This window comes from Pseudopipra pipra, chromosome 1 (assembly GCF_036250125.1).
Source record: "Pseudopipra pipra isolate bDixPip1 chromosome 1, bDixPip1.hap1, whole genome shotgun sequence".
Classification (NCBI taxonomy): Eukaryota; Metazoa; Chordata; class Aves; order Passeriformes; family Pipridae; genus Pseudopipra; species Pseudopipra pipra.
In genome coordinates, this window is record NC_087549.1 from 93,330,278 (window position 1) to 93,352,113 (window position 21,836).

General features: G+C 36.8%; 1 protein-coding gene across 1 annotated transcript in view; it reads left to right on the top strand.

The window, feature by feature from the left end:
* CDKAL1 (CDK5 regulatory subunit associated protein 1 like 1) overlaps window positions 1-21,836 on the top strand; it is a 411,527-nt gene that overhangs the window by 246,630 nt on the left and 143,061 nt on the right. The window contains exons 10-11 of the mRNA XM_064665704.1: window positions 4,080-4,246; window positions 20,088-20,233. Coding sequence (XP_064521774.1) covers window positions 4,080-4,246; window positions 20,088-20,233 — 313 coding nt within the window. The remainder of the gene's footprint in view (window positions 1-4,079; window positions 4,247-20,087; window positions 20,234-21,836) is intronic.

A 21,836-nucleotide genomic window follows, 5' to 3' on the forward strand; every position in this document is an offset into this window, starting at 1 on the left:
CTAAACCTCTATTAGCATCAGTGAGTTGCTCCCTTGATTTTCTCTTTCAGTAGGTTTCTGCAATGAGATGCTTCAGTGCTGATCTGTGTGGTTAAACTGGCTGTCTTAAGAGGAGGGTCTTACATGGTGAATCAATGCTAGCAGAGTACTTCAGAATTATAGGAGGAACTTGATTCCTCCAAATCTCAGTTTCTGTTTAAATTTGCATTATATTCAGGTTGATACAGTGATATGCTTTGTGCACAGATGCCTTCACAATTTCCCAGTTAAGGCATTCATTCAGCAAAGTAATCTAGCACGTGCACTGCATCAAGTATGTAAGTAGTACCTGTAAAATCCACGCTGAGTAAAGAAGGGGAAACTCAGATAATTGAAGGCAAAATAAATTAATGTGGGCTAAGCTCATTCTGAACAATGAGCATGTTTCAAAAGAATATTTTTTCCCAAGCCTTTTTCTCTGTCTTTGGCTATGATTTTTTTTAATAATTTTTTTTTAATAATTCTAAGGGTGTCAGATTCTAATGGTCAGATTGATTGACCTCAAGCCTGCAAGCAGTTTTTGACAAACACTGAAGTCAGGCCTCCCCTTGGCAGATGGTCTATACGATTTCTGTGGTGCAGTGGGGGAGGTATTTCTGGGGTCTGTACAGCACTGCAGGCTGCCATAAGAATTCACTGTTCGAGAAGGAATTGCAAGGAGGTCAGGCAGTTATTGATAAGCATATGTGGGCTACTGAGAAGGTCAGATTCGGGGGCCTCCCACTGAGGCAGCCTGCAGAGCATTGTGCTGTTGGAAAAGCCACTCCTCTTCGCATTAGAAACTCTGCCAGGAAAGAAGAGAATGAAGGGAAGGAGAAATAAAAAAGAAGGGGCTTTGGGTATTGAATGTAATTTGTACAAAGGTGCAGCAGGCTAACAAATAGGAGAATTTCACTGGGATAAGTGTCCAATATTTTAACATCTTCAGGTGTTTTTGTAGATTGAAGTAAATTAATTTTTCAGATGGAGTAGGTTTCACTTCAGTTTAAAGGATGTTTGGTACCACTGAAAAGAGTGTTTACAATAGTGACATGAAGATAAAGCAAAATAAAAATGCTGGAAGTTTTTTATTAGAGAAACTATTTATTTCAAGTGGTCTCTGAAACAGATATGCACGTATCTCATAAAAGTGATAACTGTAGGATTTATCTCCTTTGTGACAAGGATTGTTTACCCCACATAAGTGAAGTTAAAACCCATGTCAGATAATCTGCTATGAATATTCTTTATATAGAGAATTGGAGAAGAAATAGGCTCAGAACTTTCTTCAGTTCCTTGGAACCTATTATTTTTCCAGCATTTTTCATTCTCAGTCACCTCTGATTACAGCTGAGCAGAGATCAGAAGCCAACTATTGAGGTTTCTCTTTTGTGCTGGGTAGTGATGGCAGGGTGAGAAATAAACTACGAGCTGTGACCAAAGGCAGACTTGTAATTATTTGGCTATAATGATAATTGGCCTTAATACTGTAACAAATGCTCTGAGTTTGCACATCTGAACTCTGCCGTTTGGATCAATTTTCTTGTTTACAAAATCAGCTTGCCTTTGTTAGCACCAAAATTACCCAGTAGCAGAATGGTGAATGATCGAGTGAGGTTCGCTGTAAAAGAAAGGAAAAGAATTCTGCCTAGGGCTGAAGTTTGGAGGGCAACAGGGTGAAGTGAAAATAGGAATTATTGGAATTATTGGTTGACTTCATTAATGCTGGTTGAGAGGTCTGTTATTTTCTTCTCTTACCTGGTGTAAGTTTAGACTCCTAAACTGAGATGCAAAGGACTAGAATAAACAGCCTAAAAACAGTTGACACAAAACCTCTATCACACACAGTTTTGCATGAATTTGGTTTACATTGCTTGTAAAGACTTATCACTCACAGCACCTTTCAGTATTTGAAGATCCATTTTGTCAACCTGAAACTGGGACATGAACATTCTCCTAAAATACAGGTGTCCTTTCTCCTCCCTGCCCTCCCCCACATTAAGATTACGTCCTTGGCTCTCTCAGCATGAATTATTCCCATTGCTTGTTGTTCAACACCCTGATCGGAGAGCAGATGAGACATTTATTCCTGTTGTTGCTGATTTACTATTACAGCTGCTTCCTCTTCTTGTGATTTAATTTGAAGTTTCAGCCCACCAGGGGGCTAATGGTCCCCACCTATGCAGCTTTAAAAGCTCACTGTTGTTTTCCACCGGAATGTTATTTCCATTCCTAGCCAGTGATTTATTATTTTTTCCTCAGTGTTCATCTGGTAACTGTGAGGCAGTATTCCATTAGCCATTTTCATGTGGGGGAAAAAAAAAAAAAAGAAAATCCAAACCCCTGCAACTCCTTAGGTTGAAAGCTTACAAATGAGAATTACTCTGTGACAGTAGAGACTCAGCAAATAAATAACAGTTTTGCAGTGCAGACTGAAGACTCAAAACTAAACCAAATGTAGCAGGACCTTAGCAATCATTTAGATCCTTTACACTTCTTTTTAACATATAGCATATACAAGTCATTTTTTTTTCCCATTTCAGGAAAATGTAGGGCAGGCAGCAAACTCTAGAGTATGTGCAGTAGAATCCACTGTGTGATTGTGTACTGCTAGTAGATTCTGCATGGGGAGCTCAGCTTGAGAGGAACTACAAAGTTGTGACTGCAACTGGACAACCAAGGAGAAATTAGTACTTCAGGAATGCTTTATACCAGACATCTTACAAGATCAGAATTACACATCTCTCTTACTGACTAATTCATGAAGCTAAACTTAAAAAGTGATGAGTTTTTTTGATTCTAAATAATAAGCGACCTTGAAAACCTTTCTGTACAAACAGGATTAACTTTGATGTTTAGCAAAGCTTGTACTCTGCCTTTATTGTTACAGTGTGAGTTTAAGAGTAGCAGTCTTGAGTTTGCATTTTGTAAAACATCTGGTTTTCTAGGTTTATTACATTTTATGTGATTAAAATCTATGTACATGTTTATGTTTTCCTCATCTTAAGTATATATTTGTAGCATAAACATATACATTTTATGATGCATTCTCTGCTGGTCTAAAGAATTCTTTGATGAATTATGCACCTTCTGGTGTTTGGATGTGTCCTTTACCAGTTCATCAGTCCTTTTAGAAATTGAACTCTTCACTGAGTTAATGGTGTCTTATCTGGCTAGGAATCACAGGTGTATTCCTCACAGACATCCTGTTTTCGGTGGCTTGTTTCTTGCTCTGGGGTGATAAGGAAAGGGGAGAGGGGTTGCAACGCAAAAAGGATGAAAGCGGCGCAGACCAGTAGAATTGGCTGCATGAAACCTTATTCCTTTCAACTATTATTAAAGGGTGGTACAATCTTTCCCCTCTTTGAGTAGGAGGATATTATTACCACATATCAGTGTTCAAGGTTGCTATTTACAATATAAATCAAATATACTGCTTCCAGAGGCTCTGACTGATGGAGAAAAAAAGCATTAACTGCCAGGAAGCAGGTTTTCCTATACTATCATTCAGTGGTCACTAACCTTTTCAATACAACCTTGATATTGCATTGCTAATTGTATAATTTAAAGAATACAAGTTTTTAATATTTATTCTAGGAGGAACGTTAATCACGGTGCTTTAGAGCTGCATTTGCTTATTGGAAGCTTACCAGTTAATAAGCTAACTGCTAATAATAACCATTAATGCAAACTCTACTTGAGTAATGTCACTTGTGGTGTTTAATGAATTAAGCTCAAAAAATAGAATAGAGTACTAAACTTGACTGACTTGCTGTAGAGGCAGCACAGAATTAGTCATTGGCTGTGAATGTTAATCACTCCACAGCAATGATAATTTACAGCATTGTTGTAGCACTCTTGTGCTCATAAAATGAACTTAATAACCCACTGCTACCCATGGGATAAGCCTTCCTTCTCCTTCCCTCCCCCTTGCAATTGAATATCCAGTCTGGCTGCATAATAGCCTTGTGAAATACTGCATTTAAAAGAGTGAGCAGCTGTATGATAAAATAAACAGCTCTAAAACAGATTTGTTAATTATCTCTTTCTTTTATTCGCAGAGGGTGTTTGTGAGATATGGCTGACCAGTGAAGACACAGGGGCTTATGGAAGAGACATTGGCACAGACCTCCCCACCCTTCTGTGGAAGCTGGTTGAAGTTATTCCTGAGGGAGCTATGCTGAGACTTGGCATGACAAACCCTCCCTATATTTTAGAGCATCTGGAGGTAAGGAAGAAAAGAGAATCATTTATGTGCCGACGTAGACATTCATTGAGTGAGTCAGCATGGAACCTTGTGTGCAGTGTGTTTCATTTTAAGTGGTAACTCGAAAAAATTATAGACTTCACGTAAATTTATAGAGTTAGACTAACAGTGTTAAGCCATTTGCCTGACACAGCAAGTTATTGAAATAATAAGATACTCAAATGATTTTGGAATTATGATATTACTGAGATCTCTGACGTGTAGGACCTTATTGTAGTGATGTTCATTTTTGTATATGACTAGTGTTTCCAATAACTAAAGGAAATGTCATTAGGAGGTGATAGACTCTGCAATTGAATTTGCCTTCCTGCTACAACTCAGGCAAATATTTCCAGAAACACTATATGCTGGTCTCTCTCAATGGTGTATTCATTATCCTGTTTCACGTGTTATTTTTAGAGTCTGTAGACTTAATGATAAGAAATATAAATCTAAGTGTATAACTGTATTTAAAAAAAAACATAACAAAGTAGTTCAATGAGATTAGAAGCTACAGAGTGTACAAGAGTGTGAATTTGAAAGAGTATCCTGTGCATAGAGAGGAGGAAATGCGAGTTTCTTCTCAAAGTTGGGTTGGTTTTGTTGGATTCTGTCACCAGATGAATTTATTGAAATTCCTAGGAACTGTTCACAGAATGAACCCAATTTTAAAGTGAAGAAAAAAGCAGGGAAGGATGTAGTTTAAGGTAAATTTTGTAACCATGTGCATCAGCAATACCCAGATAAATAGCTGGTGTCCATGCTGCTTTGCCAGAGATATTATAGCATTAATAGTTGCACTTGTGTTTCCTTAAGGTGTCAAGGACAGTACTTTCTCACCGGAGTGCCATAACTGTACCTTTCCCTAATGTTGAAGCATGTGGACTAGGAGAATCTCATCTTGATAGGAATAAGCAGGTTTTCACTTCTCCAGCTACAGAACACAAAGTGCAGAAAATTGCAAGAAACTTCCTGGCTTATTTTATTCTTTGGTTTAACATACGCTTCACTAAGAGTCTTAACAGCACACCTGATAGAAGCCTTTAGGAAGTGCTGTGGTTGTTTGTGAGAGCTTTGTGTTGTGTCTCAGACTCTCATATCTGTCTCAAGTTTTCCTTCTTTTTTTTTATTTAACGTTTTTCAGCATCTTGTTCAAAAGCAAATCAAGCTTTTAGTTAGTGTCTTTGCTTAAATTTTTTATTTGCGTTATTTAATGGTTTGGCATAGACTGCTGCTTTTGTCACTGCTGGTCATCATATGGGTACTTTTAGAAGCTTTTTAAAAAAAAAAAAAAAAAGAAAAATCAGCTGCTGTAGATAGCAAACTGCTCTGCCCAGGTAAGAGGCACTGTAGTAGTCTTAATTTGATATAATCTGAGAAAAGTGGAAAGAATATTGCTTTGCTTCAATCAGTAGCCAACATAGTGAGTGTGAGCTTTCTGTTCACAAATCTGTACATTTATGATCTCTGTTCTTCCTGTTTCTAAATTTTCTAGAAAGTGCTATAGGTAGGACTTTTATCTGACTCATATTTAGGAAAAATACTCTCATTTCTTTAAAAATGGATCTTTAGGTGTCATGAGGAATTCATGAGAGCCTATTGAAAATGAGTGTCTTGAATGTCACTGTGCAGAGCATGTTTTATGTGTGCACCAGCCTTATTGTATAATGAAAACATCTGCTGTTGCTTGTCATCTTCAGTGTTCCATACAATTTCCAGTTCATATGATTTTTTTAAAGGATTATTTAATCACAATTCTGTGTTTCACGTGTGACTAAGAATTTCTGAGCTTGAAATTTGGTGACATAATTTTGATGATTTGACAAACTAAATTTGTAAAAAAATTTTTGCCTTCTACATTTTTATCTTATCTCCTCTTCTAAGCTCACCAGACTTGTCTTTGAAGGATCACTGGGCAGTGTTAGCAGTCTTCTGTATACATTTTCACTAAAAAAAATAAACTTTTTATGGGGAATGTGATTTTAATTTTTCAGTTGAGGAAAGGGTAAAAGTATAATTTGTTAAAAAAATCCCCAAAATTAAATGAGAAAGTGATTAACCTTTGTGTCAGTTGATGAGGATAAAATCCAGATGTAGATCTGTTATCTCTTAAGAAAGGTATGAAGTTGGGTTATTTGCTGCAAACATCTTTCATTAATTGTTTTAAAAAGTGCTGCATTTTAATAATTTATTTTGTTAGAAATCATCTTGCTAATTACGATGTTGTTTGGCTTTCTGTGAAAAAATTTTACATTGGAAAATATACTAATCTTATGTCACTTTTTATATACAGTGAAAAGGACCAAGTTATTCCAGTCATGTATTGTTTTTAAAAATCAGAAATTTTCAGCAATACAACTTGCATACAACTGTACATATGCAACTGCTAGGCAAGAGTTTATTTCACTTTAGAAATATCTGATAAGTAGAATAGAGCAACAGTAGTCATGTAAAAGTATAAATTAATTTTAAGATCTAGACAGAGCTTCCCTGGAGACTCAGTCTAAAAGCAATTATTTTGATTCATTTACACTTTTCCCATATTTATTGGAGCTTACCTGCAGGTAAAAGGTTTGACCAGTTTTATGTCTGTCTTATTCTTCTAACCTCCAAAGCTAGTAACAAAGTTTATTAACATATATTTGTTTTCTCCAGTTACACTCAGTTGTAAGTTAAATGTTTTAAAAATATGTGTTTCCAGAGATGATGCTATGTATTTTTTTTTCAATACTGATCTGTAGTAATACATGGACTCTTCTATCATTAGAACTTGTTAGCTGCTTAAATATGAGTTTTTTAAACAATTTACAAAAATCTGTTTTCCTTCCAGTTGTTGTATATTTTAATCACTCATTCAAAGCATCAGGTCATTGGCTTGATTATGTCCTTGGAATTCACAGGTTTATTTTACTCTTTGCTGGAGTGTCTGCACCTTTCAGTTTTCAGGATGTGAGGAGATTGGAGATAAAAAGAACAGGGGTGCGCAGATTAGTGTGCTGAGTTGTTGATGGCACAGATGCAGCAGAAGCAAAGAATTCCCTGGACAACGTTGCAGCAATGCTAATGTCCTCAGAGAATGAGGAAAACATTGCACTTATGGATAATGTGATTGAACAGAGTCAGTTTAAGATTTCATATGATTTAAAATACTGAGCATACCTAGTGCCTTCAGGTGCTGCTGTCAGGTAAATGTCATCCTGTACTTAAAGATGGTTGCTGTTTCAGGGGATGCTGTTAATCTCTTGAAAATCCTCAATATGCTTGTGTTGTATGGTCTCACAATTTAGTACTTTAGTTTTTTATTCAGTAAATATGGGGGTAATAGTGCCGTGTTGAGCATGACCAGTCTTGGGATGAGAAGCAACCGTATGTTTTCAAACTGTAAATTCTGCATTCAGTTAGGCCTTTTTATTTGTAAAGAAAGAAATATTTGGAACCATACAGTCTTTTACAGTCATGCAAAATATTAAACACCTTTTGATATGCTGCATACTGAGCTGAGTCATTACAAAAAGAGCCTTTATCACAACTATTCAGGGTGTAAAAATACAAAATATTTTATCTGCTATTTTCTTCAGCTGCAGATGATGTCTGCGCTTACTTTAGTGAGTAGTATGAAGTAGCAAAATCAGATCAGGAAATCACAGAATTTGGTAGTAAAACCACTATATTTAGGTTTACCTGCATTTTGGAGTCCTTACTTCAAAATCAGTCTAATTCTGTTAGTCAGACTTTCCCACTACCTGTGATCCAAAGCTATTTCAAAGACAGACCATTGATTTGAATCCCTCTGTTCCCATCAAGGGAGTAAACTCACTGTGAACCTGGAGTATGGCTACTGATTTCCTTGGATGTGAATTTAGTTTGCCCACTACAAGGTCACCCTGCAGACTGAACAAACCAATGGCCATAAAGGGAGCATGGGAAATTGGACTTTAAAGTTTCACTGCTGCTTTCAACAGGCAATGAATGTGAACGCAGCCGGTCCTTGTAGGACTTCTCCCACATGAGTTTTGTTGGTATGACAGAGAGGGTTATTTGGTGTGTTTAAAGAAACTGAAGGACTGGAGACCTCAACATTTGTTTCTCTTGATCGTAGTACTAAGACTGAGAAAAAAGTTGGAGCTGGTGGTTTACCTGCAGAGGACATTTTCAGTTTTCGTCTTGGAGAAAATCTGGCTGAGCAATGGAGGTAGTATTGTGGTTTTCCAAAGTGCTCTTTCGCAGTCTTAGAGTCTCTTTGAATGTATACATAATGAAGCATGTTGCTTGCTTATTTGAAGTTTGGTCTCAAACGGAGATTTTGCGATATGTGCAGTGGGAGATATGTCCAGTCCTCTCTTAATATGTTGATGCAACACAGCATCGAGAAAAACTTGGAATTTTATCTACATGGCAGAAAATTTTAGTAAACAGACATGAACTATGGTCAGGGAAAAATAATTTAGCTCAGATTTTATTTTCTTTCTAAATTTTATATGATGTTAAAGGTGAAGGAGAAGGTTCATGTTAGAGTCCATTTTACAGTCTTAGCAAAACCTAAAAGGAATGCATGTGTGTGTGGTTACCTTGTGTACTCTTGCCCATATGTCTTTGCACAGAGCTACTGCTCTAATTACACACACTGCCAGATGGCAAAGATTTTATCATCGTATAGTATCAACATGTAGCAGAAGTACGTAAGGAATACACCCTGCTTTAGAAGTAACCTCCAGGCAGTTTTTCTACAATCCTGTTACAAAGCTATTTGCTAGTGCTTCAGAGAGATGGTGTTTAACATCCACTTGCAGTGACTGATGGAGCGGGAGGGTTGGGAAAAGTCCATTAAAACAGTGGCAGGAGATAAACGATGAAAGGGAGTTAGTCTGAAAAGTAAGAAATAAGGCCAAACGTATAGCAGCTTGAAATGAATTGTTTGTGGCATAGTGTTAGATACTAATTTTTGCCTTGATTATATTTCACTTCTCCATAACTGAATTTTCTTTTTAAGTAACTGGGGCTCTGTTCAAATCACAAGGGAATATACATCATCCAGACTCTAAAAAGGCAGGGACTCACGTCTCAGCCTCAGTTTACCTCTCTTGCAGATTTAAGTCTAACTGTACTTCCAGAGTTGTCTGGGATTTTAGTATGGCACTTTCTGTGAGTGATGGGATGCTTCCAAATCTGTATAAAGGAGGCAGTTCACACCTGCCATTCCCGTAAGTGCTTAATTTCACATGACTAGATGAGTAGTCATCTTTGTCACCTGTCAAAATGAGTCTGTCTCAAACCATACTATATGCCATCTGTGGGCTTTATCTCCGTTATTAATTCAGGACATTTGAGTGGTACACCAGCCATTGAGATGGAGTCTGGATGGCAGCAGTGTCTTTAAATGCATAAGGTGTGCCAAGTGTACCACGAGTTGCAATAGTATTTCTTTGCTCTTTTGCTTTGATTTTTCATGTCAGCTCAGTGTTCATGTTCCGTACCCTCACTGAAGCTGATACCCTACAGATGGCTCCCTCAAACGTGCCCTGACACAGCACATAGAAATGTATTACAGTGAAATAACTAATTCACTTTTCTTTTTTTCTATATTGTCCTTTTTTCCTCTGAGTGCACCAAGCATTTTTTAGCATTGTGCATAAGCAAGTTTTGAATAACCTAGAGTGTAAGCTGATTTGAACTGCATTTAAAAAGGGAATAATATGCACACATTTCTCAATGGTAAATAAAAGGGCAGCATTATTCAAGAATTAAAAGGCCTTTAGGGTATGTATTTGTTTTGTTTCTAGTGTTATTTTTTGTCATTTTCATAGACTGCTGCTTTTGAAAGTGCCAATTAAAATCTGTTGATTTGACCAGAAAAAATGAAAACTGCAGCATACATTTAAATAAATGAATAGTTAAGCTCTTGACTTCTTATTACTGTGAGTTTTGTAGCGTTTTGTAGTCGATGGACCATGCAACTTTCCCTTGCCATAATTACAAAGTTGTCTCTATGCAAACTACATGTGTTTTGATAGCAGTATAATTGAAAGGAATCTCGGATACTAAAGGGAGGAGGACGGGGCAGTTGCATCTGGGCTTCTAAGAAAGAAAATGGGGGGGGAATGAAGGGACATTTACTATTTTCTTTGGTATTATGTTAAGTGCTTATTCATCCTATGTAAACTGTGTGTGCATCTTTGCTTATTCTGTGTATTCCTGCTTTTTATTTTTTAGTACTAAAATAATCTGTCTCTCCTGTTCTTCCTCTGATAGTGTTCTTTGTCTTTGGGGTTTTCAAATATAGCACATTTCCTTGCAATTGCTCCTTAAGACATGGTGTTATGGGAACATGAACTCACCTCAAAGTGAATATATTTTTTGATATTATGGGGTTAGGAAGTGGATGAAACTGTGCTGTGCTTTGGGATACGTTTTGTCACACCACTTCCTCTAATCTAGCGTTTTAAGATCTCAGACTCAGCAGATCCTAGTGTCTGTAAATGCTTGCTGACATGTTCATTTCCAGCTGGTAGAATATGATTTGGCTTAATAAATGTCAAAATAAGAACCCATTTTACTCTTCCTGAAGGTTTTATGTTGTATTTGTGAATCTTGGGTGCTCTCAAAAATCTTAACAATGTTATTGTATTGAGAACTTTGATGAACAATAAAGGTTGCCTTCCAGGCAATGTGGAAGAAAGATTCTTCCCAGTGTTACTGGGAACAAAGCTCCTGTTCTTTATAAACACTAGTAGAAAACATTCTTTGAGATAAACAGAGAAAGAACTGCAAAATTCAGTTTTCCATCAAGATGGAATATTTTATGCATGCATCTATTGCTCTGCTGTATTAAATAATCTGTGAATAAGAATTGGTGTTGCAAAAAGGAGTTAACATTAAGTAGCACACTATTTGACCAGTTAAAGGTGTTCATATTAACTGTACCTTAATTATGATTTGCTCATATGAATGTTTCTCTTGCTCGTTAGATAGCATAAGAATGAAGAGCATTTAAATGCAGACAGATCCACACTCAATCTTGTGTTGAGTGTCAGGTTGTCTGTCAATTACGTATAATGCTGTCTCATCCTAGCAGTCCTTTGGAGCTGGAGCTTTGGTGAATTACTAGCAGAAAATAAGAGGCACCATTAATTGAGCAATATGTTCACAGAATGGGTAATGCATATATGGGACACTGCATTTGTGCTCAGTAAAGCGGGAATTTTATCAGTTGCCATGTTCTTCAAGGCATTGAGGTAGAAGCTATTATCAAATATATAGTTTGCATAACAAGCTATGCCATTTTCTTTTAATATTTCTGCCTTCATTGTTAAACAAAGAAGATTTCACTCTCCTAGTTATTTGTATTATAATAAGTAAAGTTCTACCAACTACTCTCCACGCTGTTCCAAAAGCTTCTGTTTAGTTTAGATGCATAAACCCTTTTGTTTTCTTTGATAGATGAGCTGTCACATTTGCTGTGCTTTGCAACATCATCTACATAATCTTCAGTAAGACTGCTTGCTTCGTTAGGCTTTGGCATTTGTTTAAAAAAAGGTTGATCTTTTTTTAGGTGATTATTCTTTAAAAATGAGAAGAAGGAAATATAATGCATTCTAGAAACTTTAATAAAACTGCACAATAATATTGGTTTTGGGTTTCTGTACCATTCTGTACCATTAATTGAGGAAAAGACATAAAATTTCTTCTACCCAGTCTTTGAATTCAATTGATTTAGTTGTGTTAAATGTGCAAGGGCTACTGAAGAATGTAAATTCTGTGATAATCAATCTTGTCATTATGGTTTAGAATATTTTTATTCTGTTTTACTATGAAATTTAGGTCAGCTCACAAAAGAAAGTGGTAGTGCTTGCCTAAAGGTTTAAGTTCTGATTAAAACCTTCCACTATTTTTCTTCCACTGGAAACTGCTAAAGCAGATGCTATTTTAGGTGTTCTACTTGCTTTTTTGAAATAGAGAGAAACAAGAGAGAGGCTTCCTGGCACTGCTTTGTCTCAGTACAGCTGAATTCTGTAGGGGTGTGCCATTCATTCTATGACTTCCTTCTGAGCAGGAACCATCAATTCTTTTCTATCCTATGGGATTCTCATGTTTGAGGTGGTGAACAAATGCACAGTGTGGATGAAACTAGCATGTGGATGAGCATTCCACTCATCCAGCTTTCTGAAGACAAAAAGGTAGTGTGACAGTCCTACTCACCTATTGTGTGTGCCTCTCTATGCTTTAATTAATTTTCAAGATTTTATTAGCATAAAGTATGATTGAGACAGAGAGTTATTTAAAGTAGCAGTGTGTTGTTGCAATAAATCACCTTTTTAGGGAACTTCACAATATGTGTTTCTAATACATACTGCAAAGAGGAGTGTTAATTTACTTCTGGAAAAAAATATTTAATTTGAGGAGTGCTTAATGATGAAAAATTAGAGAGCACCATAGAGAAAATGAAAAAGTGTGTATTTTCTTGCACATCAGAATTAATCATTTCACAAGGAATTAGTATTTGGTTGGCTGGCTTTAAGTCATTAAACCATCACTCTAGCCATTAATTAAATGTACATTTTATCTTAAAGTGAATCAATTTATTGAAACTGGACAAACTGCACTCTGAAGCTTCACAAAGATCTCTTTAGGATTGTAATGATGGGTGCAGCAGCAACAATAACAGTTCTCATCTTTGAAAGCACTGAACCATTTTACTGCATGTTTCCAGCCACACAACTTCCATCAGTTCCTGTGGGAACTGAAGGTGTGCAATACCTTGCGGAAATTAGTGCGGTATTAATGCTGAATGTGTCACTGAACCAGCTGTGTTTTGATGGTGCAGAGACTCAGATGTGCTTGGGCTCAGGGCTCACTACAGACTGAGTAATAAGCAATCTAACCAATGCAGATGCTGATGCTTAACATTTTACCCAATGTAGAGTCAGTCCTACTTTAATATTGGAATCATGTTGTGATAGGGATATGAACTTGCTTATTATGAAGAGTTTCAGTAACCCACGTTTAATCTGTACTGGGAGTTACCATTTTTATCAGATAAATGCAAAAAAAGGGTACTCTGCAAGGAGTCTCTTTTTATTCTTGGGTATACCATGTATAATCTTGAAGAGAAATGTATGTACCTGTTAACAAAGTAGGAGAGTTCTTGATGGTTTTGTGTTTAAAAATCAGGTGCTGTGTGTTTCCTTGTTTGTACACTGACTCACGAGAAGAGAAGCAACAAACTTCAAGTGAACCTTTGGACTGTGAAATACAGTTACTGTATTGTGATACTATCTGAATATCACTTTTTGTGCAAGAACTTGAATTAGCCTGTCCTCATTTTTAATAAAGGAAGATGTGGCAAGCTTTTGAAAGCATATTAGATTTTTTTTTTTTTTTGTATGGCTTGGTTTCGTTTTTTAAGAAATGAGGCTTAGTATGTAGCTATGAGGGAGAAAAAATTGCTTAGCTAATTGTGGTTGTTTGTTTTCTGAGGTTGGAAGCAGCAGAGAGATCCCGCACCTAGGAGAACAGCTGGGAACAGCGAGGGCTGAGCATATGGCTCTCATGGCTAGTTTTCCTATCAGCAAGTCACAGCTTGCAGTCTGGTTTATATCCACTTCTAAGGGTGGCCTGAGCTAATACCAGTTTTCTGTTTGGTAATGTAGAAGGCATTTTTCCCATATGACAAAACAGATTTTTGCCCTCCATCTGGCAACCCAAAGATTTGATTTTGAGTTTCAAATTACATTGGTTAGAATTGCGTGGGCTTCTAACTGCTCCAGGGTGACTTGCCTTTATCCTAATGATAGGATAAAGACCTGAGTATGTCATGTCATATTACATGAGGTAGGGGTTGCCACTAAGCTTGCCCACCGTGCAGCTTCATTACATCTCCCCCGTTTCATACGCAGATGAGGGAGAGGCGTTGCCTTCCAGCCGGTGTCCTTGGGGAGGTTTGTGGTTATACATCCCACACGTTCTTAAGTTTTTACAGCCCCATTACTCACAGGGGGCTGGGAAGTGGGGGGAGAGTTCCCTGTTCATTAGTTTAAACAGGAGCATGTTATGGGCTTTCCAGACTCGATCATACTGTGTCATCGTTCCCGTGCCTGCATCACAAGATCACATCTGTTCGTGAGCTGCACTGCAGCAGAGGAATTTATAAAATGGGCCACAACCACTTGATTTTCATCCAGACTGTGCTGGTGGTGGCACCACTCGACTTCTGAAAAAAAACAGTCAGCAGACACCCCTCATGACATATCCCAAACTAACATCTGCCACAAGGGGATGAAGTTTTGAGGGAGTGCCATTTTGTCATGTTTCCATATGGATGAGTGTTTCTTTGGACTTCACTGCTGGCAGAGGACAAACTCCTTTTGCTAGGAAGCAAGTTATTCACATTATCATGACTCAAACACAAGGCAGAATTCAAATACTGGATTTTTGCCTACTTTAGGTATGGGGGAAGAATCACTGACTGAACAGCTTGCTGGTACTGACATGAAGATGCACAGAAACTGATGTTTATTGTCTCTGTGGTTCTCTGTGGTTGCACGTGGTGTCATTACAAAGAGGAGAAGTGATTTTCTGGTTAGGTGGTTAAATTTGTGTACTGTAATTGCTAGGATAAAATATACTGACTAGATAGAAATCATTCTGGTAATGTGCCTTGTGTTCTGATATACTCCAGCTGCTAAAAACTGGAAAAAAATAATTTCCTATGTGATCAGTATCCTAAAGGATGTTTCACATACATTGTTAGATTCCAAATGTAGATTATTCCTGGGTTTTGTAGAGTCTGGTTTAAACAAATTGTGCTACTCTTTGACCTTTTCATTCCTACACGAAATGTCATTTTTGTGTACTGCGTCCCTTCGTTCACAGACATATTATCAGATTCTGGGGAAGAGGGAGAAAAGGCAATAAGCTTTTCAGTCATGATGAAAGACAGAAATTTTCTTTCACAGTCATGTAATTTCAGAAAGTTTTTCATTTATTGTTTCCAGATGGAAATAAAATTCCATATTGCATTTTTTCTTCTAACTGAAATATGTCATTATATCTAGTAATGCAAAGCACTTTGTAAAAAAAGAATATATATATTTATAAAAAAAACCAGGAAACAGATGTTAAGCTTAGAATGTTGAGATACTGTGAAGTACAGTTATGCATTAGCCCCTGATGTCCTTCAAATACTCTTTATGATATTAACTAATAGTTTTATTAAGTGATGAAATCTAGTATTCTATGTGCAATCTATGGTATGGACTGCATTAACTAAGTATGACTGTTCAGTGCATAGTAGCTGTAATTTAATCAAACCTATATGGTAAAGAACTTCAGTGTCATTTTAGGTGTAGGGAGGATAAAAGGTAAGACTGGAACAAACTTGCCTTAAAGCTTCAAGTTAAAATATGATATTTATATCTGAACACTGCAAAGTTTGAAAGATTGATTTATCTGGATTTCTGATGTAATCATGCGAAGCTTTTGTTTAGTTCATTATTCTATTTCCTTCTGAATGCCTCACTCTGAGTTTCTGATTTTAAAAGGTAAATTTAAGACCATCAGTGGTACTTTAAAGTGAATGACAATGAAACAGTGGGTCATGAGGTATTTCTGTCTTGTGTTTGGTTTGTGTTAATAATTTGTGTTCTGCTAAATTCACAAAGTTAATTGTTACAGTCCTCAAGTACCTGTTGGGACATCAGTTAATCAGTAGGACCTTTGATTCAAAGCACATGCAGCATATTTTAGCTTTAGATACAGAAAATAAGAAAAGAACAGAGTTCACAGTGGAGTTGTTTGCAACCTCCTCATCACTAGAAGATCTGAGTATCTAAGACATACCTGAAACCTTTCAGTGCTGTGGGTGGGATGAGATGTCCCTAAAACACCACCTGCTACATCTCTTTCACAGTTCACAGAATAATCTTAGTTGGAAGTACAAGCAGCTAGATTGTATTAGGGTTCCCAGATACATAATGTGTGTGTTGTATGTGCATTTCTGATACATAAGACAAGAAATTTACTTTCTGAAGGATGCAAGTTTTTTGATATTGGGGGACTGATGAGCATCTGTTTACACCAAAATGATGCAGTGGAATAGTCAGTAATGTTTCTGAGCTTACATTTGTGGCTGTCACTGCATACAGGGACCTGTAGTGACAGTTGGAAAGTTCAGTTAATTAATGCAGGCATTTTGTGTCCCATTAGTACAGAACCAAGGGAAATTACTTTAAGTGACAACAGTTGTGTTCTTAGTCTTGAAAGTTATCATAGAATCATAGAATCATAGAATCATAGAATCGATTGGGTTGGAAAAGACCTCTGAGATCATCGAGTCCAACCCTTGGTCCAAATCCAGTCCATTTACTAGATCATGGCACTCAGTGCCACGTCCAATCTGCGTTTAAAAATCTCCAGGGATGGTGAATCCACCACCTCTCTGGGCAGCCCATTCCAATGCCTGATCACTCTCTCTGTAAAGAATTTTCTCCTGATATCCAACTTAAATTTCCCCTGGCGGAGCTTAAGCCCGTGCCCCCTTGTCCTATTGCTGAGTGCCTGAGAGAAGAGACCAACCCCCACCTGGCTAGAACTTCCCTTCAGGTAGTTATAGACGGTGATGAGGTCACCTCTGAGCCTCCTCTTCTCCAGGCTAAACAACCCCAGCTCCCTCAGCCTCTCCCCATAGGACTTATGCTCCAATCCCTTCACCAGCCTTGTTGCTCTTCTCTGGACCCGCTCCAGCACCTCAGTATCCTTTCTGAACTGAGGGGCCCAGAACTGAACACAATACTCAAGGTGTGGCCTCACCAACGCAGAGTACAGGGGAAGGATCACTTCCCTGCTCCTGCTGGCCACACTATTTTTGATACAGGACAAGATCCCATTGGCCTTCTTGGCCACCTGGGCACACTGTTGGCTCATGTTGAGCTTCCTGTCAATTAGTACCCCCAGGTCCCTTTCTGCCTGGCTGCTCTTCAGCCACTCTGTGCCCAGCCTGTAGCACTGCATGGGGTTGTTGTGGCCAAAGTGCAGGACCCGGCACTTGGCTTTAGAGCAGTGATTGCAGAAGATGTGGGTTTTGTTTTTTTTCACATGGGGGATAACTAGAAGAAGCAGTTCTGATTAGTCTTGTTTAGCTATGGCTGCTGAACACTATCGGTTTAGTTCCTTGTAGAGGAAGTATAATTTTAAACTCCCTGTTGGCCACATTCCCCTGAAGGAGATCAACTGTGAGACCAGCAGGATTCTGCATGTCACTGTAAGATAAGCAACTAGTGGGTTTGGGATTTGGTAGGGGCATTTTTTTAATCCTCTGGATAGGAAAACACTTTTGAGATTTTTAGAATTTGATTTTCACTCTTCATACTTCGCAGCAAAATTTTCATTTTTAGGGCGAAGAAGAGAAATGAAGCCGACCTTTTTACGTAACTAGAGAATTTCCACACTTGTGACTTTAAAAATCAAAACTTTGTGGTAAAACAACGTAGTTTTTTTTTAAATGTGATATTTCTATCCCAAACAGACACAGTGAATTGGTACTTTTTTTTCTATCAAATGATTTTTGGTCTTACAAAAGCTGGAATAAAATAACACTTTTGGATCTAGAAATTCTAATAAATCATTTATTACTTTGAAAAAGAATTTACAAAATAATCACGTATTGAAGAGGCTGTTAATCAGAAGATGCAAAATTTGAGAGGAGTTGCGAAGAATTAAGTTCTTTTTCTGTGTTGTAGGGTGAGTTATTTTTAAGAACTTGGCAGATTCAGAAACATGTTATGAAACTTGACTTTTATTAGTTTCTTATAGCTGTGTTTTTGAGGATTAAATTAAGTACTTGGAACTAAGAGATAAGCATAATAGTAGGCTTGTGGTCCATAGTTCAGGTTTCATCCCTTTTGCTATTTCTCATATTTTAGAAATATATTTTGTTGCTGATAAGCAAAAAAATCAGATAACTACCGGGATGCTTCATACAAATTACATTTACAGGATTTTCCAAAGCTTAAAAAAAATATAAAAGTTTTCTGAATTTTGTTGCTTTATTTTACAGAACTTGTTCTATGCCATTCATTTTTGAAAATACATTCAACATCTGAAATTATTAAGGGCATAGGCAAGTTGTTCCATTTGAAGTGGGCATATAAAATTTGTCTGGATGCATGGTAGCCTTTTCTTTACTCTTTTTTTCATGAAACCAGCTGCCTCCAGCTTCCAGTGAGAGCCAGGTTCACTGCACTTAGCCTTTCTGTGAATCAAATTGTGTGCCATCCATTATCAGTATAGCTGTTACTGTAATGTTGAGCTTACATGCCTGAGATAGAATAGCTGAACAATGTAACCACTTCTCTTAGACATTTATGTAATAGGATCTTAGACAGAAACTTTCAAAACTGCTTTCAGAAGTGATTTGATAGAGTTCGGGGTTTGTACACATGTGTTTGTCAGATGAAAGGTGAGTGTTGAGAGAGCGATTTTAATTCTTGGTCTAAAAATCAGTGCTTTTAAAAGGTGTATTCCTGAACATTAACAGGCATGAGGATGTTTGCCTTCTCTTTGAACAATCTAGGCCAACCTTGGAGAAATAGAGAGAGAAAATCTAGATGCACAGCTAATATTGCTGATTAATGATTGGAAAGAATTTGCAAATAGTTGCATCTAATAATTAAATTTGGCAGCAGTATGTGTTGTCAGACAGAATATATGCTATCAAAGAAAAAAGGAGAAATGGTCTGAGTGAGCCTGACTGGAGTGTGCAGAATGCACATGGCAGAAGAGCAGGCAGCGCAATGCCCAGTCCCAGGCCTTCTCCTATATGATCACAGCACAGGGAGAAAGGGAAAACCTGAAGTGAAAACCTGGTTGTGCATGTATTATGGTTCTTTATCCAAGTTCACTTATTTCTTGCAGGATAAAGATTAAAGGCTATATGGTACCATATTGCACACAGTCTAGATTCTGGTTTGTATCAACTTTTAAAAATATTTGAACTTTCTTGGTTGACTGTATGTCCTTAATTGTGTAAATAATAATAATTAAAGAAATGCAACTGCCATATTCTATTCACCATCTCACGTTCCTTCACCCTGCTAAGCCTCAGTTGGGGGTTTAGTTTGGCTTTGATTTGGAGGTTTGTTTGCATTTTACCTTTACTTTTTTTTTTCTTTCCAACCTTTTGCATTTATACAAAATGTGTAGCATCCTGTGTCTCTTTTGAAGCCGTCACTCTTCTTTTAAGCTCCCCCTGATTAATCCTATTCATTTTATAGCCAAGCACTTTTAATTATTGGAGACTTCTCTGAAATAACAGAGGTAACATTTCAGACCAGTACTGGAGCAGCTTTGCAAATGACAAGGTGTACCTTAATTACCAAATGACCAAGTATCCTTTAAGGGTACTCCAATTAGAGACATTCTCATATTGGTATCTAAGAAGTTATTTCACTCTGGCAAGAAAGCAACTAACCCTTGCCATCTTCTGAGGCTGAAAACAGCCGCTGTCTGAAAGCACTAATTTTCACAATAGTTTGCCTCTTAAATTTTCTTTTAATTGCGTAATCAGTGCTACATAGGGAATGTGATCCCTATCTCAAAGGAAATTCAATCTCATCTCTTTCTTCTTATTTTCTTTTAAAACAAAATTGCTTTAAAATATTTTCACCTGTCTCTACTGTTCCAAACCGGGCTATTGCAATTCAGTATTGTTTGGGTTTCGGAAGCATTACTACTAATACTTACCCCATATAATTTAAAGGGGGTTTTTTTATTGTTTTCCTAATGCTTTAAATCTTCTTTTTTTTTTTTTTTTTTTTTTAATAACTCTTAGGAAATGGCGAAGATTCTGAATCATCCAAGGGTGTATGCTTTTCTGCACATACCAGTCCAGTCAGCCTCTGACAGTGTGCTCATGGACATGAAGAGAGAATACTGTGTGGCAGACTTCAAACAAGTAGTGGATTTCCTTAAAGAAAAGTAAGTTGACTAATATTTGACAAAAATAACCGTGTTGGGTTTGTTGCAATGTCAAGAACATGTGGCTGAAAACAGTTATTTGCAACTTCATAATTAAGGTATGAAAAAGAATGAGGTTCTTTAAGCTTTCAAAGTCTTCGAGTTTTCTGTAAGCCGCTTGATGTGGTTTGCCCCTTTACTTGAGCTTTTATAAGCATCTTAAATCTCTGCATGACATGCTTTTAATTTGTCAATATATTCCTAATCTTTTTCAAATAATACATTCTTAAATAATTTTTTATACTGAAAATACTATATATAGATCTCTTGAAGTTGGAGTTATTGAAGTTGTCTTTAATGTGGCTTTTGAGCATTTTATACTTTGTGCACTGAAGATGTTCCAGTTCCAGCAAATGTAAATGGGTTGGTTTTGTGTTTGTTTGTTTTAATAAGTATTTTATGTTCTATATCTTATGTAAATTTACTTCAATATAGTAATACTCCAATCTTGCTTATGGGACTGATTAATTGTAGGATAATTTCAAAATTATTTCTCTTAGCAACTGAGCTAATTGTGAGAAATAAAATGTATCATTAATGTGTTTACTGTGCTGGCCTGAAGTTGAAAGTTACATCCACCTGCAAAGCTTTTGTACCTACAAATAATAATTTAATATCCAAGGAAATTTTTTCTTAGTTTTTAAAATGTTAATAGTGACATATTTTGAAGGATATTTCTGCACTGATTGTCAAAAAATTATGTGTGTGGAGATAGAATTATTTCTGTCACCTTGTTTGGCTACTTCATCTCTTTTTACTTCCTTTCTTTGTATGCCTGTTCAATGACTTAAGGACAGTGGTGTTGTACCTTTGACTCTTAGATCGTGTTAAAATACTTGTACATAAACCAATCAGTTTGTCATTACCATTTTCATAACCATTTTATTATTATTGGAAAATCTAGAAGTCTAGCTATGTAAAACACATCATGTAATATGTAATGTAATACGATATGTAAGAAAGAAAAGCGAACTGTGACACAATAGGATCTGTTTTGCAAACTATATGTGTAATTTACAGGACATTCCCGTGCATCTAGGGCAGCTGATGAAAATGGAGCTGCTTGTCTTCATACAGCCTGATTTGCATTAATTTTCCACCATGAACAATGCCCATAGATTCTTGGCACTAGATTTTAATTAACAGATATATTGTATTCCCATGTATCTTAAGTGAAACTGTGTTGGTTTATGTCTTAGTTGACTTGAACCTGATTCATTATTCTCTTCCATAGTTTTAGCATTGCCAACTATTATCATAACAGCAGCTGGGTTTTCGATAACCTAGTATAGCTGGCACATGTTGGGGCATATGGGAATTTATTAAATCATTCAGCTCTTGCACACAGAAAAGAGTGAATTACTTAATATCCAAATTTAAAACAGCTGGTCACTGAATATATAGTAATCTATGTCATACGTATTTTTCCATGGGCTTTTTTGTAGTGAACTTAGCAAGGAAGAAATAATTGGTTTGATGTCTTAATTTTAAATAATAATAAACTTTATTTATCCTGCTTATTAAGAAACTACCAAATTATCTAGGAGTTCCTGTTATAAAATAG